Raw genomic sequence first — 19,511 nt, 5'->3', positions numbered from 1 at the left:
GAAGGTCTAGTGGGGTTGGAAATCTCAGCTGATGAGGAGCAAGGAGAGATCCTCTTTGTTCTTTGGTGTGGGTCTTTTAGATACGCTTGCCAACGAACTGCATGGCAGGTCAACATATGTCTGGTCAAGCATGTGGTACCCAAGCGGGAGATGTTTTGGCCACGCGAGATACGCTTGAGACATATGTTGCAAATAGCAGCGGTGCGATCTGATGCACTCGTCTCAAAAAAGGCCCACACCAAAGAACTTTTTGAATAACGCGCAGAGACTGCAGCGCCCTGCACATGTGGAGCTTTGGGGTGTGATGCAGTCAATGTGCTGCCCTTAGGCTGGCCCCTGGAGGGCATCCTGCCTCGTTGGTGATGTGCCGCCGCCTCCTCCTCCTCCTCCTCCTCCTCTCTCCTATCAGGCACCCACGTTGAGTCAGTGACCTCATCATCCCCTCCCTCCTCATCACTGGAGCAAACCTGGCAGTATGCTGCAGCAGGGGGAGCATGACTGCCAGATTGCTGTCCTTCTTGGGCACCCCCTCTGTCCGTGCTCATGTTACTGCCTTCATCGAGCTCAGTATCGTCATCAGAGCCTTCCAAACGCTGGGCATCCTCCTGGAGCATGTACCCAACACTGTGGTCAAACAGTTCGAGGGAATCCTCATGAGGACATGGTGGAGCTAGGGAAGGAGTCACTGATGACATTGAGCTGAGGGAAGAGGCCGCTGCTTTGCCAGACAAAGCACCCTGGGCATGGGTGAGAGAGGATGAGGAGGATGAGGACGGCTTGGTCATCCACTCGACCAAGTCTTCCGCATGTTGCGGCTCAACACGGCCAGCTGCCGAAAAAAAGGCCAAGCGTGTCCCATGGCCACGTGCTGATGAGGATGCACCGTCTCCACGACCAGCACTAGACACAGAGCCTGCTTGCCCTCTCTTATTGGCTTGTGACTGTCTGCCTCTCCTTCTTGGCCTTCCAGACATACTAATGGCCTGTAGCTGCACTAAGCTGGGATAGAACACCTGTAATTTTCTTCAGGTAGCTTTATATACTGTAACCAGACAAGCCTGCCTGTCAGTAGGAAGATAACAGGAACGGATCTAGCTGAACACTGTGAGCAGGACGCACTGTACTAAATGTAAATAGTCTAGCTGCCAGACCGTGGTACTAATAGGATCAAATAGAACACCTGTAATTTTCTTCAGGTAGCTTTATATACTGTAACCAGACAAGCCTGCCTGTCAGTAGGAAGATAACAGGAACGGATCTAGCTGTACACTGTGAGCAGGACGCACTGTACTAAATGTAAATAGTCTAGCTGCCTGACCGTGGTACTAATAGGATCAAATAGAACACCTGTAATTTTCTTCAGGTAGCTTTATATACTGTAACCAGACAAGCCTGCCTGTCAGTAGGAAGATAACAGGAACGGATCTAGCTGAACACTGTGAGCAGGACGCACTGTACTAAATGTAAATAGTCTAGCTGCCTGACCGTGGTACTAATAGGATCAAATAGAACACCTGTAATTTTCTTCAGGTAGCTTTATATACTGTAACCAGACAAGCCTGCCTGTCAGTAGGAATTTAACAGGAACGGATCTAGCTGAACACTGTGAGCAGGACGCACTGCACTAAATGTAAATAGTCTAGAAGATAACAGGAACGGATCTAGCTGAACACTGTGAGCAGGACGCACTGCACTAAATGTAAATAGTCTAGAAGATAACAGGAACGGATCTAGCTGAACACTGTGAGCAGGACGCACTGCACTAAATGTAAATAGTCTAGAAGATAACAGGAACGGATCTAGCTGAACACTGTGAGCAGGACGCACTGCACTAAATGTAAATAGCAGGAACGGATCTAGCTGAACACTGTGAGCAGGACGCACTGCACTAAATGTAAATAGTCTAGAAGATAACAGGAACGGATCTAGCTGAACACTGTGAGCAGGACGCACTGCACTAAATGTAAATAGCAGGAACGGCTCTAGCTGAACACTGTGAGCAGGACGCACTGCACTAAATGTAAATAGCAGGAACGGATCTAGCTGAACACTGTGAGCAGGACGCACTGCACTAAATGTAAATAGTCTAGAAGATAACAGGAACGGATCTAGCTGAACACTGTGAGCAGGACGCACTGCACTAAATGTAAATAGCAGGAACGGATCTAGCTGAACACTGTGAGCAGGACGCACTGCACTAAATGTAAATAGCAGGAACGGATCTAGCTGAACACTGTGAGCAGGACGCACTGCACTAAATGTAAATAACAGGAACGGATCTAGCTGAACACTGTGAGCAGGACGCACTGCACTAAATGTAAATAGCAGGAACGGATCTAGCTGAACACTGTGAGCAGGACGCACTGCACTAAATGTAAATAGTCTAGAAGATAACAGGAACGGATCTAGCTGAACACTGTGAGCAGGACGCACTGCACTAAATGTAAATAGCAGGAACGGATCTAGCTGAACACTGTGAGCAGGACGCACTGCATTAAATGTAAATAGTCTAGATAGAAGATAACAGGAACGGATCTAGCTAAACTGAATACAGTGTATATATATATATGCAACACCTGGGATGCATATATATACACAATACACTGTAAGTGCAGCTAACTGACTGACTGTTCTGCCTAATCTATTTAACTCAAATCAAATGACACTGTCTCTCTCTCTCTCTATCTCTCAGCACACCGGAACACACACTACACAGGGCCGCCGTGCAGGCGGCCTTATATAGTGTGGGGTGTGTACTAAATCCCCTGAGCCATAATTGGCCAAAGCCACCCTGGCTTTGGCCAATTACAGCTCTCTCTACTGACGGCGCTGTGATTGGCCAAGCATGCGGGTCATAGTGCATGCTTGGCCAATCATCAGCCAGCAATGCACTGCGATGCCGCAGTGAATTATGGGCCGTGACGCGCCACACGAATTTAGCGCGAACGGCCCATAACGTTCGCAATTCGGCGAACGATCGAACAGCCGATGTTCGAGTCGAACATGGGTTCGACTCGAACACGAAGCTCATCCCTATTGTGAACAAGGCTTAAAGCGCTGCAAATGAGTACTGACTTGTTTATGGTGCATTACCATAGCCTTGAATGGAAGGAGTTGGGATGCTTCATCTCCTTCCAAGTTTTTTTTTTTTGATGCGCAGTGATACGACATGACACAAATGCTTCATGTTTTGATAATGTGAACATCTCTGTGCGCTATTATCACTTGCAGACTGCTCTACTAGGCATTTGTTGAGCATTAAAAACGTGCCTCAAACTCCTGCTTTTAATGCCAGCATGAACAGGGCCTTAGGGCAAAGTAAACACCACTCAACCAACCAACCGCACCACAATTACTGATTTCATAGCCATTAAATAGAAACGTCTGAACACTATTCATATTCCGTTTGACCCAATTTTTCCCCCAAGATTGCTTGGACAAAAGGTTATGCAACTTATCAAAAGTGACCCCAAGGATGCTGTGACCCACAGCTTCCATGTGGTCTGCTATGGCTGTAGCTACATCTATGATGAACATGTCCATTATCAATGCAGCAGCAATACTAATAAAGATAATACGTAAATTCAAACTGACAATGCCAGAAAATCTTGGCCTGTTAACAAATAAACTCTGAATTAGGTTTTTTTTTTCGTTGCTGTGATTGTTCCGCACAGTGAAAGGACCGAGACCACTGTGGAGAGCTTTAGAACATGAAAAATCCTGAAAGAAAAATATATTAATAAGGAATTTGTTTTAGGGCCTGTGTCGGCTGGCTTATGTTTGCTGCTCACCACATGCAAATCATTACGAAGACAAAAGTAGCTGGAATCACTTTGACGCAGCGTAAAAGGAGGCCAAATGCAGGTCAGCAGGAGATCAAGAGCACCTGTCAATCAGCTCCAATTGATCTCAGAAGTGTAATCAAAATTATCTCAAATGAAAGTGGAACGCACCTGAATGCAGGCGTATCTAACCAACAACAGCCATCTATTTTACCTGGTTGGTCCTTGCCCCAGATTGTTTGAGGGTAAGCTTTTCATGATTATCTATCAGAATTGTATACTGTATATATTTGATGTCACACTGGTGGGGTAATATTTGTAAAGATACTGTACATTACATAGTAGGTGAGGTAGAAAAAAGACACAAGTCCATCAAGTCCAACCTGTGTGTGATTATATGTCAGTATTACATTGTATATCCCTGTATGTAAAAACTGTGTTATAAAATAATCCAAAATTAGACTAAATCATCGCACTAGACAGCGCTAATGTTGAGCAATTGAAACATGTGGCCAACAACACATGCAAAGGAAAATCCTGTAACAGAAAAGTCCCTTAGGAGAAAGTCCCTTATATAGGGTAGTGATGTAAAGTTCAGGGTGTAGTTCAAAAAATAATAATCAGGTGATCATAAAAACAATCCTCCGCATGCACCTTCCACCGATCACTACGAAATCCACCCGGTGCAAAAACACTCTCCCCCTAGGGGGTTAAACTCACCAGAAATGGGGAGCAATAAAGCATTCAGAATAATCACTCTTTGCCAGCAGTTTGTTGTCAACATCACTTCATGCAGGGTCACAGGTTTACAGGGCTCATATTAAATATTCCATGATGGGGGTGCCGGAACTGCTTTCCTCGCAAGTTTCGCTGGAAAAAGTAGCCCTGATTATGAGAAAAGAGCACTTGAGTGCACCAAAAACAATTTCTCATAATCAGGGCTACTTTTTCCAGCGAAACTGCGGAGGAAAGCAGTTCCGGCACCCCCATCATGGAATATTTAATATGAGCCCTGTAAACCTGTGACCCTGCATGAAGTGATGTTGACAACAAACTGCTGGCAAAGAGTGATTATTCTGAATGCTTTATTGCTCCCCATTTCTGGTGAGTTTAACCCCCTAGGGGGAGAGTGTTTTTGCACCGGGTGGATTTCGTAGTGATCGGTGGAAGGTGCATGCGGAGGATTGTTTTCATGATCACCTGATTATTATTTTTTGAACTACACCCTGAACTTTACATCACTACCCTATATAAGGGACTTTCTCCTAAGGGACTTTTCTGTTACAGGATTTTCCTTTGCATGTTTTGTTGGCCACATGTTTCAATTGCTCAACATTAGCGCTGTCTAGTGCGATGATTTAGTCTAATTTTGGATTATTTTATAACACAGTTTTTACATTTACGTATTTGGTTTGAGACAGCTGCCTTGCATTTTTTTCAGGTCTTCTCTCTGCTTAACAGGAAAAGTGGAGTCTAATTTCATTTATGTGTTTATGAATGATTTTATAGTCGCATATCGATGTTTATCCACATTTATGCACTTTTGAATGTTCAGTAATATTTTTATATTTTTATATATATCTACATTTTGGATCAGTATAGTGACCTGGCGCTAAGTAGTGTTTCTGTATATCCCTGTATGTTGCGGTCATTCAGGTGATTATCTAATAGTTTCTTGAAACTATCAATGCTCCCCGCTGAGACCACCGCCTGTGGAAGGGAATTCCACATCCTTGCCGCTCTTACAGTAAAGAACCCTCTACGTAGTTTAAGGTTAAACCTCTTTTCTTCTAATTTTAACGAGTGGCCACAAGTCTTGTTGAACTCCCTTCCGCTAAAAAGTTTTATCCCTATTGTGGGGTCACCAGTACAGTATTTGTATATTGTAATCATATCCCCTCTCAAGCGTCTCTTCTCCAGAGAGAATAAGTTCAGTGCTCGCAACCTCATAACTAATATCCTCCAGACCCTTTACTAGTTTTGTTGCCCTTCTATGTACTCGCTCCATTTCCAGTACATCGTTCCTGAGGACTGGTGCCCAGAACTGGACAGCATACTCCAGGTGCGGTCGGACCAGAGTCTTGTAGAGCGGGAGAATTATTGTTTTATCTCTGGATTAATCCCCTTTTTAATGCATGTCAATATTTTGTTTGCTTTGTTAGCAGCAGCTTGGCATTGCATGCCATTGCTGAGCCTATCATCTACTAGGACCCCCAGGTCCTTTTCCATCCTAGATTCCCCCAGAGGTTATCCCCCCAGTGAGTAGATTGCATTCATATTTTTGCCACCTAAATGCATTTTGTTACATTTTTCTACATTGAACCTCATTTGCCATGTAGTCGCCCACCCCATTAATTTGTTCAGATCTTTTTGCAAGTTTTCCACATCCTGCGGAGAAGTTATTGCCCTGCTTAGCTTAGTATCGTCTGCAAATACAGAGATTGAACCATTTATCCCATCCTCCAGGTCATTTATGAACAAATTAAACAGGATTGGTCCCAGCACAGAACCCTGGGGGACCCCACTTCCCACCCCTGACCATTCCGAGTACTCCCCATTTATTACCACCCTCTGAACTCGCCCTTGTAGCCAGTTTTCAATCCATGTACTCACCCTATGGTCCATGCCAACGGACCTTATTTTGTACAGTAAACGTTTATGGGGAACTGTGTCAAATGCTTTTGCAAAATCCAGAGACACCACGTTGCTTATATGGCTAATTTTTGTTATCTGTCTGCCCCCTTTTTCTTTTTAAGAAGAAGTGTTTTTTATGATTATGATATACTCCTTCAAATGTATAAATCCTTGTTGGTCCTGAGGAAGCGATGAAGCCTCAAAGCGCGTAGACCTCCTCTAAGGATATACGTTAAGATTGTGATGATTTTTTCTGCAACTTCCTTTCCTTTCTGCAAAATCCTTCTGAAACACAGACTGCTTTCGATCTTTGCATTTGTCCTTAGGCACATACTGCCCTAAATGCTAGTACCACTCGGTGCACCAGCTATCCACAGCAGCTGTCAGCCTGCCATAGAGTTTTACAGGCTGCTGGCAGTGGGGCTGGACGGTGTGCCTGTGCCTTCATCCTGCACCAAAACACAGGGATCTCATGAGCCTGGGCTAAACGCCCAGTGTACATGAGGCCTTCAAGTTGCAAAAAAAATTCATAGGCCAATTAAATAGGAACTGATTGTAAACAAGATAAATGAAGATGTTTATGTTAATATAACTATGACTACTAGGAAAACTGTGCCACTTACTGTCATTAGTAGGTCCACAATAAAATCCTGTAGGACAAGTGTTACAAATTGCCCTCCCCTCCAGAGATTGGTATGTTCCACTTTCACATGACACTGGTGCTGGAGACCCTGCAGGACAGAAGAATCCACTTGGACAGCGGTGAGCGGAGGGCCTGGCAGATATTTGGCCAGGAGGACAGTAAAATCCAGGGGAACATAGTCCTTGCCACGTCACCTTGCCAGTTCCTTCACAAGAAAAATATTATAGTGAAAACACAATCTTCAGTCTATTGTCAGGTATGTGTATTGCTGCATAGCAGACCACATTGTCTGGTGACTCATCTTTTTTAGGAAAAAAAAAAAAAAAAAGCGGTTCATGTTCTCATTTACAATGCATGGTCTAATCCAATTCAGGGACGTAACGCAACTATAGCAGTTGCAACCTGGACCCATGCTCCAGGGAGCCCATGTGGCTCCCCTGTACACCTGGATAGCAGGGGCAGGGGAGGCGGGATATAGAGTTATCTCCGTTCCCAGTCGATGATTGTTACAGGGAAACGTGTCGGTTAGAGAGAATCTTGTGACATCACCACGCACCAGCTGGCAGTCTGAAAACCTGTGGCTATGTCTTTGTATCGTATTTCTTCGCTGTGCTTAAGAAATTATTTTATGGAATAAACTATCATTATTTACTGCACCATGAAATTCCTTTTCTTCTAAATCTTTTATACCTACTGGATGAGCATCGGGGAGAGTGACTGGAAGGTGGGAAATTTATTAAAACGTCTTGTTGTCCCTGACGGAGGAGAGTGGCTAGTGTTTGGAGCGGATCAGATGGAACATCACAGCTGATTACTGTGCATATTAGGAGTGCTTGATTCCTATAACTTGGGGTCCATTGTGACCCGTAAGAAGCCATCTGGCTTTTTAGTTTACTTCTCCGCTTGGATATAAAGTACTGACCAGCTGCCATTGCAGATTTCTAGGTGCTGCACCAGAAGTTGCCTTCATTGTTACCTCTTTTCTTTGTGTGATTTGAGACTTTTGCAACAAAATAATCAGAAGTTGCTTTCATTTGTCACATTTTTTAAAACTATTTTTTGTGTTTTTTTGGGATTTTCTAACACATTAATAATTAATTCACATGTTTTAATTCACTCACAAGTTATGTGTTTTTGCTAGATTATTTAATAATATGTTTTGGTTTGCGCAATCTTCTTTTTTCTATCTATGGAGAAACCAATGCCCTCCATCTTGCTCCTGCAGCTGCTGAAAGCCTGCTTCTCCTCCTCTCCCTCCCTCTGGCTGATGCAGGGGATGTGTTGAGATGGAGAGCAGGGAAGGGGCCCAGTAAATATGTAATTTACCGACCCCTTCCTTTTCTGAATGGACACAGCGAGGTTGATTTACTAAAGGCAAATACACTATGCGCTGCAAGTGCAGTTGTTCTAGATCTGAGAGGAAGCTCTGCTATTTTTTTATTTTCCTAGCATGTGATTGATTATTCTTTGCAAAGTGAAATATTACCTTATTTACTAAGCTCCAAAGCAACTGCACAGTATATTTGCCCTTTAGTAAATCAACCCCAGAGAGTGATCGGTACCGATCACCGACTCTGTCCATAACGCAAGAATAGTAAACTATGCCCCAATTTGTGAATGAACGGTAAGTTCTGTACAGCGCTATTCCTGTCCATTCATTCTGTGCAGCTGAGGCTGCAGAGATGGAGATTTAGAACTGCGTCCTCAATCTGCTTTCTCTTTCTCAAAAGGTAAAAAATATTTCACCGAAGCCCCCCCAACAGGGCTCCTAAAAATATTGGAAAAAAATAAAAAATAAAGTTGTAATATATATATATAAAATTACAAAAATAAAAAACTACTGAGACCAGTGGCGGAACTACCTGGGTCACAACAGTCACACTTGCAACTGGGCCCTGGCATTCCGCCACTGTAGGAGTCCCCAGGAAAGCAGGAAAGTGTTGCCTGCTGCAGAACATGCCAAAGGGTCCTGCTGCAGGACTGTAATAAAGGGCCCTGCAATGGGAGTAAAGGGCCCCCCGGGCTCAGAGGGAAGAATCCTGGGTGGGGGACAGGGGAGCCCTTCATAGTTTCTTGCACCAGGACCCTTGAGGTACTAGTTACGCCTCTACTCCCATTCCTTTTATGACTGTTTACTTTGTTTTTGTCTGTACTTGAGCTACATTCAAATGTTGTGTACCAAAAAAATGGCTGCAGGCAACTTCTACAATTGGTCATACCTGAAATCATGCATAGTGCAGCTTAAAGTAGCCTTAGGAGGAAATCAGTCTGTACAGAGAAATCCCAGTTTTTTTTCCCCACACACTATGCATGGCCTACATGGTAAATTATTCAACACAATTTAGAGATATGCAAATATATCTAGCACTTTATTTGAAAACAAGCAATTTAAAAAGGCCCTAACTACCCTGATACATTGAGCTACAACAATAGGACTTGCCATTGCAGAAATGTCCGGAAGGACATGGCTGACAATCTTCAGGTGCCTTGTTGCCACTGAGAGGGGCAAAGGTCCCGCTGTCACAGGGAATAGGAGACATAGTTCCTTCCGGGCAGTAAAATCCAGGAGGACAAACGGATTGATCAGGGCGGTATGACTGAACATCACAGAAGTATCCAGCCAGGCAATCTCCTGCAAACACAAAATCCAGATTGTGCAGTCATGAAAAGAAATTTAATTATCAGCAGCCAATCTACTTTCCACTCACCTACCCTCAAAAAATGAAAATCTGACTGACTGCCATGGGGTACTGTACTTTGCACATCTACATTTTACTGAATATCCTCAAATATTTGGTTTTCTTTACAGCTAAACTGAAATACATATACTCCACGAGCAGGGGTGTAACTACCACCATAGCGACCCATGCGGGCGCTATAGGGCCCGCAGCCGAGTGGGGCCCAGTGAGGATAAGAGCACCGCCGGCACAGTCTCCCAGCCAGGGGAAGAGAGAGGAAAGGAAGAGGCGAGCTGTTCGTATCAGCAGAGAGCTGAATTGCCCAATGTAAGAGCTTTCATTAGAACTTCCAGTGTTCCCGGGGCTCACGTCACATAGATCCACCTTTTGGCCCGGTGCCTTTGATAGACAGAACGCCGATCCAATGCGGGACATGTGACGTCATCAAAGGCGTCGGGCCAAGAGGTGGGGCTATGTGACGATGAGCCCCGGGAAGACGGGAAATTCAAATGAAAGCTATTACAGCGGGCAATCCCGCTCTCTGCTGATCTGGGTGGCTTGCCTCTTCCTCTGCATAGGTGGGGCTGTATGGGGCACAGGCAGACCAGGCTGTATTGGACACAGGTCACACTGTATGGGGCACAGGTCACGCTGTATTGGGCACAGGTCACGCTGCATTGGGCACAGGTCACGCTGCATTGGGCACAGGTCACGCTGCACGTGGCACAGGTCATGCTGCATTGACACTAGGGCAGCTGTGGGGGGGGGGGGCCCATACAACATTTTGCTATGGGGCCCTGCTATTTCTAGTTACGCCCCTGTCCACGAGACCTGTTTGACCTCCCAAAAGATTGTTACGTATGTTCAGCCAGTCTTGTGATGCAGGCACCCCTGGCAGACATAGGACATCTTGCATCAAAATGCTACTTTTTGATGAATCTAAAAATCAGAGAGCTTTACCTGAAAGGTCTCCAGAGACACAAAACTTCCCGGCTGGACACACAGCTCCTGTCACACCATCAGTTGGGTTGGAGATCTCTGCTCTCCCCATGCACCAATATCCTGGCAGGCAGGATCCAGATGGTTCCAGGAGACCTTTGGTGGCACAGTAATATCCAACAGGGCAAGGCCTGCATTCAGCTGCAATAAAGAGATAACATCAAAACCTTTACCCTTAACCTCCCTTCATGACCAGGCCACTTTTTGCAAAATGGCAGTGCGTTACTTTAACTGACAATTGTGTGGTTGTGCGACGCTGTACCCAAAAAAAAAAAAAAAAAAATGATGTCCTTTTTTTCCCACAAATAGAGCTTTCTTTTGGTGGTATTTGATCACCACTGCGTTTTTTATTTTTTGCGCTAGAAACAAAACAGACTGACAATTTTGAAAAAAACCCCCAAAAAACAATATTTTTTACTTTATGCTATAAAACACATCCAATAATAAAAACAAAAAAATCAATAAATAAATTTAGGCCAATATGTATTTTGCTACATATTTTTGGTTACAAAAAATCCCAGTAAGCATATATTGATTTACGTGAACGTTATAACGTTTTTATACTAGTAATGGCAGGTATCAGCAGACTATTGGACACTAATTGACACTTTTTGGGACCAGTGGCACTAATACAGTGATCAGTGCTAAAAATATGCACTGTCACTGCACTAATGACACCGACTAGAAAGGGGTTAACTTCTGAAACTTAAACTGAACACCTAAAAACAGAAAGCAGACACCAGTACATAGCACATCCTGTTGCATACCTATTACTGATTTTTTTATTTTTCCTGGAGCATGTCTGCAAAAAATAAAAACAATATACTGTGATAATGTACAGATTTAAGTAGCAGCATTGTGAATGACTAACCCTCTGCTCTCAGCTCTCTGTCTGGACTGTATGTACCACGAGGACATCTCTGCATCGTTCCAGAGGCAATGCCCTTGGGGCAGAAGTGGCCAGCAGGACACGGCTGGGGGGTGACACTTCCACCCAACTCTGTGATGTTACAATAAAATCCAGCCGGGCAGATCTTACAGCTATATTCTCTCTCCAGGTCTTGGTAGAATCCTAATCACATTAAAACAGGAAAAACATAAAAAAAAACCAAAGATTAAAAACCATCCTCAATTGAACATGTGTCACAATGGCCACGGTTTGTGTTAGCTGTGGTGAATAATCAGGTTCCAGCTGTCCTTTTAAGACTGAATACTCCCCAATCGTCACATTCAAGTTCCATTCGATGCTTGTCAGGCACTTGTATTATTTTCCTGGTCTTTAAAAACCCTGGTAACTTTTTCTGAGTATTTACAAACCTTTTCTGGTTCCATAATAGCTCAAAAAATACACAAATGAGTGCCTAGTACATTTTACCTTTTTGTGGGAGGATTAAGAGCAATAGAAAATTATTTATTTTAAATGTTTTTAGAAGTTATGGCTGCTGGGGAATGCTGGGAAGAAAGCTAAAGTGGCTTACTAAATGTATGTTAAAAGCATAACATGTTCAGCAAATATTCCCCTAAGTTCCAGAAAGGGCAATTGGTGACTGTTAAAAGCATTTATAACCAGGACATTGCATGTGGTTTGTAATATAATGGCAAGCCCACCGAAAATGGTTGGAAATGGGGCTCATACATTAACATTTTAAACTTCATGCAATCTATGCTCCATACACACTAAAAACTTCATATGAACATCGGTAAGTATGCAACGTTACATCACTGGTCACAGTAGGACAACTAGCATGTATCTGGATGCTATAGATACCAGCCTCTTATTTCTTTGCTCCAGCATTCAGAAATCAGCCATTGTGAATATATACAGTACATACCATTCCCACAGGGCAGGGGGACAGCGGCCCCTGAAGGACAATAGTGGCCTTTAGGGCATGGAGCCCCAGTGCTGCCATCAGCAGGTGACTCCACAGCAGCTCCAAGCACACAATAGAACCCTGCAGAGCAATTCCCTGTAATTAAAGAAAGTAGTCTATTGATCCTCAGTCCAGGCATACAAATGTACAGTATACAGGAAATGTGTAGTTATGGTTTTGACCTGAGATCAAGGATAAAGCTTCTCCTTTGCAGAATTGCCCCGGAGGGCAGGCCAAGCATGAATCATGAGAGGACATCCCCGGGTATGGCTGGAAACTCCCTGTGGGGCAAGGAAGAGGATTTCGGCTCCCAGCAGGGCAGAAATACCCAGCCGGGCACAAAGCTCCACTCTCACCATCCACAGGGTTTGGAACACGGGCATTCTGGGTGCAGTAATATCCAGAGATACACTTTCCCGAAGGAGCTGAAAGACCTGTAAAAAGCAAACCACAATATGGCAAAAAGATGTACTTTAGATTTCTAATACAAAACATCTGATAAACTGGTGTGAACAAAAATAATTTTATGCTGTTTTTTGGCTGTTTTTCAAAGGCAGAATGCATGGCTCCCAACTGTCCCTGATTTGGAACAAAGTCCCTCTGTCCAGGGCATTTTTTTCCACTGGGTACGCTGGGCAGTTGCCCGGGGGCCCCACTTGCCTTGAGGGCCCCATCCAGGGCCGATCCTCATCGCTGCAATCTGCTGCTTAAGTTGACTGACTGCACTGGTTGCTCACGTGCTAGAATCGCCGGCCGCCTGGCGTCTATCTAGCAACCAGCAACGTCAGTCAGAGGCCGCGGCCGCCCCAGCATTCATAGCGTGCCGCAGCCGCCCCTAGCGGCTAGTGAACAAGCTCCGCCCACCTCTGCCATGTTCTTCAGATAGCGTGGAGAGGGAGCAGAGTGGAAAGACGGCCCTGATTGATAGCTGGCGCTGCCTTGCTGCTGTGAGTGACACACTGTACCAGGCCGGCGGCCTCAAGTAAGTCTAACACTGTCTACATAAGTAAGTTCAAGTTGTGCATCAAACACAGCCACTGTCTGTGCCCCTCAAAAGCTGCCACTGTGCCCATCAAACACAGCCACTGTGCCCATCAAGGCTGCCACTGTGCCCATCAAACACAGCCACTGTGCTCATCAAAACTGCCACTGTGCCCATCAAAGCTGCCACTGTGACCATCAAACGCAGCCACTGTGCCCAAACGCAGCCACTGTGCCCAAACGCAGCCACTGTGCCCAAACGCAGCCACTGTGCCCAAACGCAGCCACTGTGCCCAAACGCAGCCACTGTGCCCATCAAAAGTTATATTGTCCAAATGTTGTGTTAATGTTTAAACACTGATTTTGTTCCAATAAATATAGCCTTATTGATAATTTGCATTTTTATTCTTGTGCGTGATTGTGTAGACAGGGTCCCAGTGCACTGTATTGCCCGGGGGCCTATATAGCTCTTAAGATGGCCCTGCCTCCGTCCTCTTCATTTGTCACTCATTTTGGTCTGATCTATATAGTTTTATATAAAATGCACTTTTTATCTTTCGAAAAGTGTTTCCCCGTGCTAAACCTTTCATCCAATCTTTAAATTGCTGCATCTGTAAATTTCAAAAGCCACTGAAAAGAAATATTAGTAATCTTTATTTTGTAGAATTCTTCTTAAGGGTGGCGTGGCAGGGGGTGTGTCCTATGCCTACATACTTTTGCTAAGAGGTGTCCCTTGTTCCCATCTCAAAAGGTTGGGAGGTATGAGAATGTATATTATGATAGTTGCAAATACTTGCATTTTGTTACTAGTACAATACTTATAGCGGGCAATAAAGTGCAAAACAGTAACATGGACTGTTCATGACATTATAGGAACCATTGCTGATATGCCCTCCCCGAGAACTAACTGTCAATTACTTGTTTAGATATACCCTAAATCAGCCTTTCTCAACCTTTTTTCTCACGAGGAACCAATTTTCAGGTCATGGGGAACCCTTGCTAAAATGCATTTATGGTCAGTAAGTGGAATGCCCCCCTGCCCCCTGTGGGGGTCAGAATGCACACCTTATAGACACCTAAAACAATTACTGGTGTCATGCAGCGGGCTTTGTGGCACTAACCGGAGAACTATGAAGGTACCATAACATTGGAGGCCGGACAGCCACAGCTCAAGGAACCCCTAGCAACTTGTGGTTGAGAATGGTTGCCCTAGATTTAGGCAAACAACAGAATGAGGTTTAGCAGTCACTGAATGGGCAAAAATATGAAAAGAGGAGAAATGTGGTTTGAATTTTAAAGCCTCTAGTGAAGTAATAGAGGGGCAAAGCAAGAGTCAAGAGTTAGGGCTCATTTACACTTGCTTCAAAATGTGGCATTGGACACGCTTTTTTAAAGCTCTCTGATTGCCAATCAAAGCAACTGCCACTAAATAAAATGGTTACCTTACAGTCCTGTTCACAATGTTGCATTTGCTTTGCTTCAAAAATGATACCAAGTGTCATTTTCTTGGTGCTTCAAAGGCTCCATAGAAGTCTATCACTACATTCGCTAACAGAACCTGCAGCATTTGAGGGGCTTTTATTCAGAGTAAGCTTTGCTTTGTTTTGGAGTTATTGAAGGTATGAGATCTCCCAGGATGCACTGAGAAACAAACACTAGAACCAGAAAGACATCATCAGTAGTCAATTCCATTTCATATATATATATATATATATATATTCTGGGAGTGTCTGGTGCAAACGTCACATGTGGAGTAGCAGGAAGGCAAGTGGGGTCTGGGCCAGAGCAGAGCAACTAGCAGATGGCAAGTGCGCAACGTGAGAAACTATAGCGGGAGGTGAGTGGGGACCGGAAAAAGAGAACTGAGCGGGGGAGGATCAACAGACCTTTTGGGGCCAGACCAGAGCAGGTGAAACTAGCAGATGTCACAAGTGGTGAGCAGCATGGGAACAATAAGTGGGGACTGGAGAGAGAGGAGGATCAGCAGACTAGAGAATCAGCATAGCTTGGGGTTACAACCGAGTGGGGGATTAGTAGAGCTGGAGGTTACTACTAAGCAGGGGATCAGCAGAACTGGGGGTACTACTGAGTGGGGCATCAGAAGAGCTGGGGGTACTACTGAGTCAGGGATCTGCTAAACAAGGGTACTAATGAGCTTGGGATCTGCTGAGTAGACATGTGCACTGCCAAAAAATGTGTTAGTTTTCGTTATATTAGTTTATTTTTTTTGTATTTCGGGTCATTCGTTATGATTGCAATTTGTACATTTGTAAATTTGTACGGTCGTATATTCGTAAATTTGTGCATTCAGAAATTCGTACATTCGCACATTCGTACATTCGTAAATTCGTAATTTAGAAAATTCGGATATTCGTAAATTCGAAATTTGAAAATCCAAAAATTCGAAAATCTGAAATAGTAACTATTAAATTATAGGTATTATAATTTCCTTTCAAATTTGACTGTTAGTGAACGTAACGAATACGAATTTATCCGAAATTACAAATGCTGCATCTAAACAAATGGAACGGAACAAATTATTAATAAATAATAATATTAAAAACTTTATTATTGTGATTTATTATTATTAATTCATTACGTTCCATTCGTTTGGATACGGCATTCGCTATTTCAGATAATTCGTAACTTCGGATAGTTACATAGTTACATAGTTAGTCAGGTTGAAAAAAGACACAAGTCCATCCAGTCCAACCACAAAAAAAAAAAAAAACGTACAATCCAATATACCCAATACTATACCCACAGTTGATCCAGAGGAAGGCAAAAAACCCCAGCAGAGCATGCTCCAATTTGCTACAGCAGGGGAAAAAATTCCTTCCTGATCCCAGAGAGGCAATCGGATTTTCCCTGGATCAACTTTACCTATAAATGTCAGTACCCAGTTATATTATGTACATTTAGGAAAGTATCCAGGCCTTTCTTAAAGCAATCTACTGAGCTGGCCAGAACCACCTCTGGAGGGAGGATAAATTTGTATGTGTTACGTTCACTAACGGCCAAATTTGAAAGGAAATTACAATACCTATAATTTAATAGTTAGTAATAGTTAAGTTATTATTAGTTAATTGTTATTTCAGATTTCTGAATTTACAAATTTACAAATTCACTAATTTACGAATGTACGAATTTACGAATTTACAAATGTACGAATGTACGCATTTACGAATGCACAAATTTACGAATGTACGAACTTAAAAATGTACGAACGTACAAATGTATGAATGTACGAATTTACAAATTTTTCAAATTTACGAATATTGGGAAAAATTCGTTAAAACGGGTTTTTGTTCATTCAGATATTTCTGGGTATCTGCTAAATGAGGATACTCTACTGAGTCCCTTTAAAACAAATACAAAATCAACCCACACAGTGCATTTGCCTAGCTTCATTAAAGCTTCAAAAAAGCATCACAGAATCATGAAAACACATCAAAAAAGCATGTTAAAGCATTAGACACTTTAATGTGTATTAAAGTCAAAGCAAGAATAAACAAGGCTCAAAGAAGTATGTTGAAGTGGTAGGTACTTTAATGCGTGTTCAAATCGAAGTGTAGGTGAGCCCTTTGGGAAAAAGAGATGGAAGGGAAGTTGTAGAGAGTTCCATAAAGGGGTGCTAGGGATAGGGGGAAAAGGGTGAGAGAATGGGGTTGAGGCCAGGTCCCTACTATTTTATGTTTAGGGACTACAAATACTTCTTCAGACGTCCAATACCAAGCCATCAAACTCAACTGGTAGATAACAATCGATTTCCACAAGCACCACACTTTAGCAAGGACTTGTTTAGCTGTGGATGTCAGAATGTCATAATGATATTGCTTATTCGTACGTTTTTAAATTTTAAGGTTTAATAGAGCTTCTTCTAGGGTTTTTGGGATACCTGGTAATTCAGGGACATTCCAACCAAATGTGTATATGGGTATCTTGTATTTGGCAAACCCACTAAAGCATCAATCAGAGACAGTTGGAACAAATGTTGCTAAAAGCTGCAGGACCATGTACCAGCACATGAGTGTTCTGCAATTAGATGCCATTGCCGAGGTATGAATTGAGCAATGAGCGGTGGTCTTCAAAATTTGTTTCCAATTTTCTTGCTCTAGTTTGCCCCCAAGATCTTTCTCCAAAAATTCCATGTATGGAAAGGGGAATAGGGGCCTGTTTCTCTATCAGAGAATTGTATGTCATAGAGACTGTACCCCTAGGTAAGGGATCATGGTTCAAATATGTTTAAATGTCATTAGGGTTTGTAAGGATGAATATTTTTTATAACACAGTCAACAAAATTTTTAATTTTTAGGTATAGGAATGTTTCTGCTGATCAGGCTTCATGTAAATTCTGGGGAGAGGGGGAAGGTAATTACACCTGAGAGAGTTATTAGATCATAGATTCTATATAGGCCCTTTGAAACCCACCATTTCAATCTAGTCCGTTTTATGGGTATCATAAAGGGAACATTAAAGCGGAGTGCCACCCAAAAATGGAACTTCCACTTTAAGTGATGGTGACCTCCTGACATGCCACATTTGGCATGTCATTTTTTTGGGGGGGGGGGGGGAGCAGATACTCTCTTTTTTAGAGGCATCCAGCGCCCACTTCCTCCGCGACGCCAGAAGGAAGTTCACCTCTCCCCCCTCCCTTCCTGCAATCTTCTGGAACATGTCACAGGTCCTAGAAGATTGCCCGGCCATTCACAGCATGCAGAGCGGCTCGCGAATGCGCAGTGCGTGCCTTGCTATGAAGCCACAGCCGGGGGTGCCCACAGCAAGAATGCCGGCGCAATGGAGAGGAGGGGGAGAGGAGCGGGACTTCGTACGCCCGCCGTGGGACAGGTGAGTGTCCGATTATTAAAAGTCAGCAGCTACACTGTGTAGGGGGACATTCATTTGCTGGAATATTTGACATTGTCCCAAGCTTCAAGTGAGTGGTTGTAGTGTGGTTGTCTATTCCCTTACACAAGTGAGGAGGGATCCAGAGTAATATTTCCATGGGATCTATTTTGGGAGTTTGCAAAAAACACCTTCTACACGCCTACAAATACAGTGGGGAAAATAATTATTTGATCCCCTGCAGATTTTGTAAGTTTGCTCACTTATAAAGAAATGAAGGGTCTATCATTTTTATCATAGGTGCATTTTAAATGATAGAGGCAGAATATCAACCAAAAATCCAGAAAAACACATGATATAAATGTTAAACATTGAGTTCAGTGAGTAAAATAAGTATTTGATCCTTAGCAAAGGATTAAAATACATGGCGGTGTATTGTGTTACCAATGGTTTGTTTGGTGACTGTTGTCCCAACTGTCCTAAGACCATTCACAACCTCCTCCCTTCTAGTTCTGGGCTGATCCCTCACTTTTCTCATAATCATCCTCACCCCATGAGGCGAAATCTTGCATAGAGCTCCAGACTGAGGGCGATTGATGGTTATTTTGTATTTCTTCCATATGCAAATGATCGCTCCAACAATTGTCTCCTTCTCACCAAGCTTCTTGTTGATGGTCTTCTAGCCCATTCCAGCCTTGTGCAGGTCTACAATCTTGTCCCTGACATCCTTTGACAGCTCTTTGGTCTTGCTCATGATGGTGAGGTTTGAATAGAAGAAAGAGATTCTGTGGATAGGTGTCTTTTATACACATAACGAGTTGTCATGAGGAGCACCTTCTTAAACTGGCAGGACTAATCTGTGTACCACATAAGCACATACTGTAGCCAGTCAGTGGGAGGCAGAATTATTGTTGGTTGGTAGGGGATCAAATACTTATTTTACTCACTGAACCGCAACTCAATTTATAACATTTGTATCGTGTTTTTTTTTTTTCTGGATTTTTGGTTGATATTCTGTCTTTCTCTTCTAAAATACACCTATGATAAAAATGATAGCCCCTTCAATTCTTTATTAGTG

General features: G+C 43.3%; 1 protein-coding gene across 1 annotated transcript in view; it reads right to left on the bottom strand.

Annotated features, from left to right (window-relative positions):
* LOC141109904 (uncharacterized) overlaps positions 1–19,511 on the bottom strand; it is a 152,217-nt gene that overhangs the window by 90,944 nt on the left and 41,762 nt on the right. The window contains exons 21-26 of the mRNA XM_073601156.1: positions 12,790–13,041; positions 12,569–12,703; positions 11,608–11,808; positions 10,698–10,877; positions 9,500–9,691; positions 7,040–7,264 (exon numbers count right to left, since the gene is read on the bottom strand). Coding sequence (XP_073457257.1) covers positions 7,040–7,264; positions 9,500–9,691; positions 10,698–10,877; positions 11,608–11,808; positions 12,569–12,703; positions 12,790–13,041 — 1,185 coding nt within the window. The remainder of the gene's footprint in view (positions 1–7,039; positions 7,265–9,499; positions 9,692–10,697; positions 10,878–11,607; positions 11,809–12,568; positions 12,704–12,789; positions 13,042–19,511) is intronic.

The sequence above is a fragment of the Aquarana catesbeiana genome, linkage group LG10 (genome assembly GCF_042186555.1).
Source record: "Aquarana catesbeiana isolate 2022-GZ linkage group LG10, ASM4218655v1, whole genome shotgun sequence".
Taxonomy (NCBI): Eukaryota; Metazoa; Chordata; class Amphibia; order Anura; family Ranidae; genus Aquarana; species Aquarana catesbeiana.
This window is presented reverse-complemented; position numbering and strand designations above follow the sequence as displayed.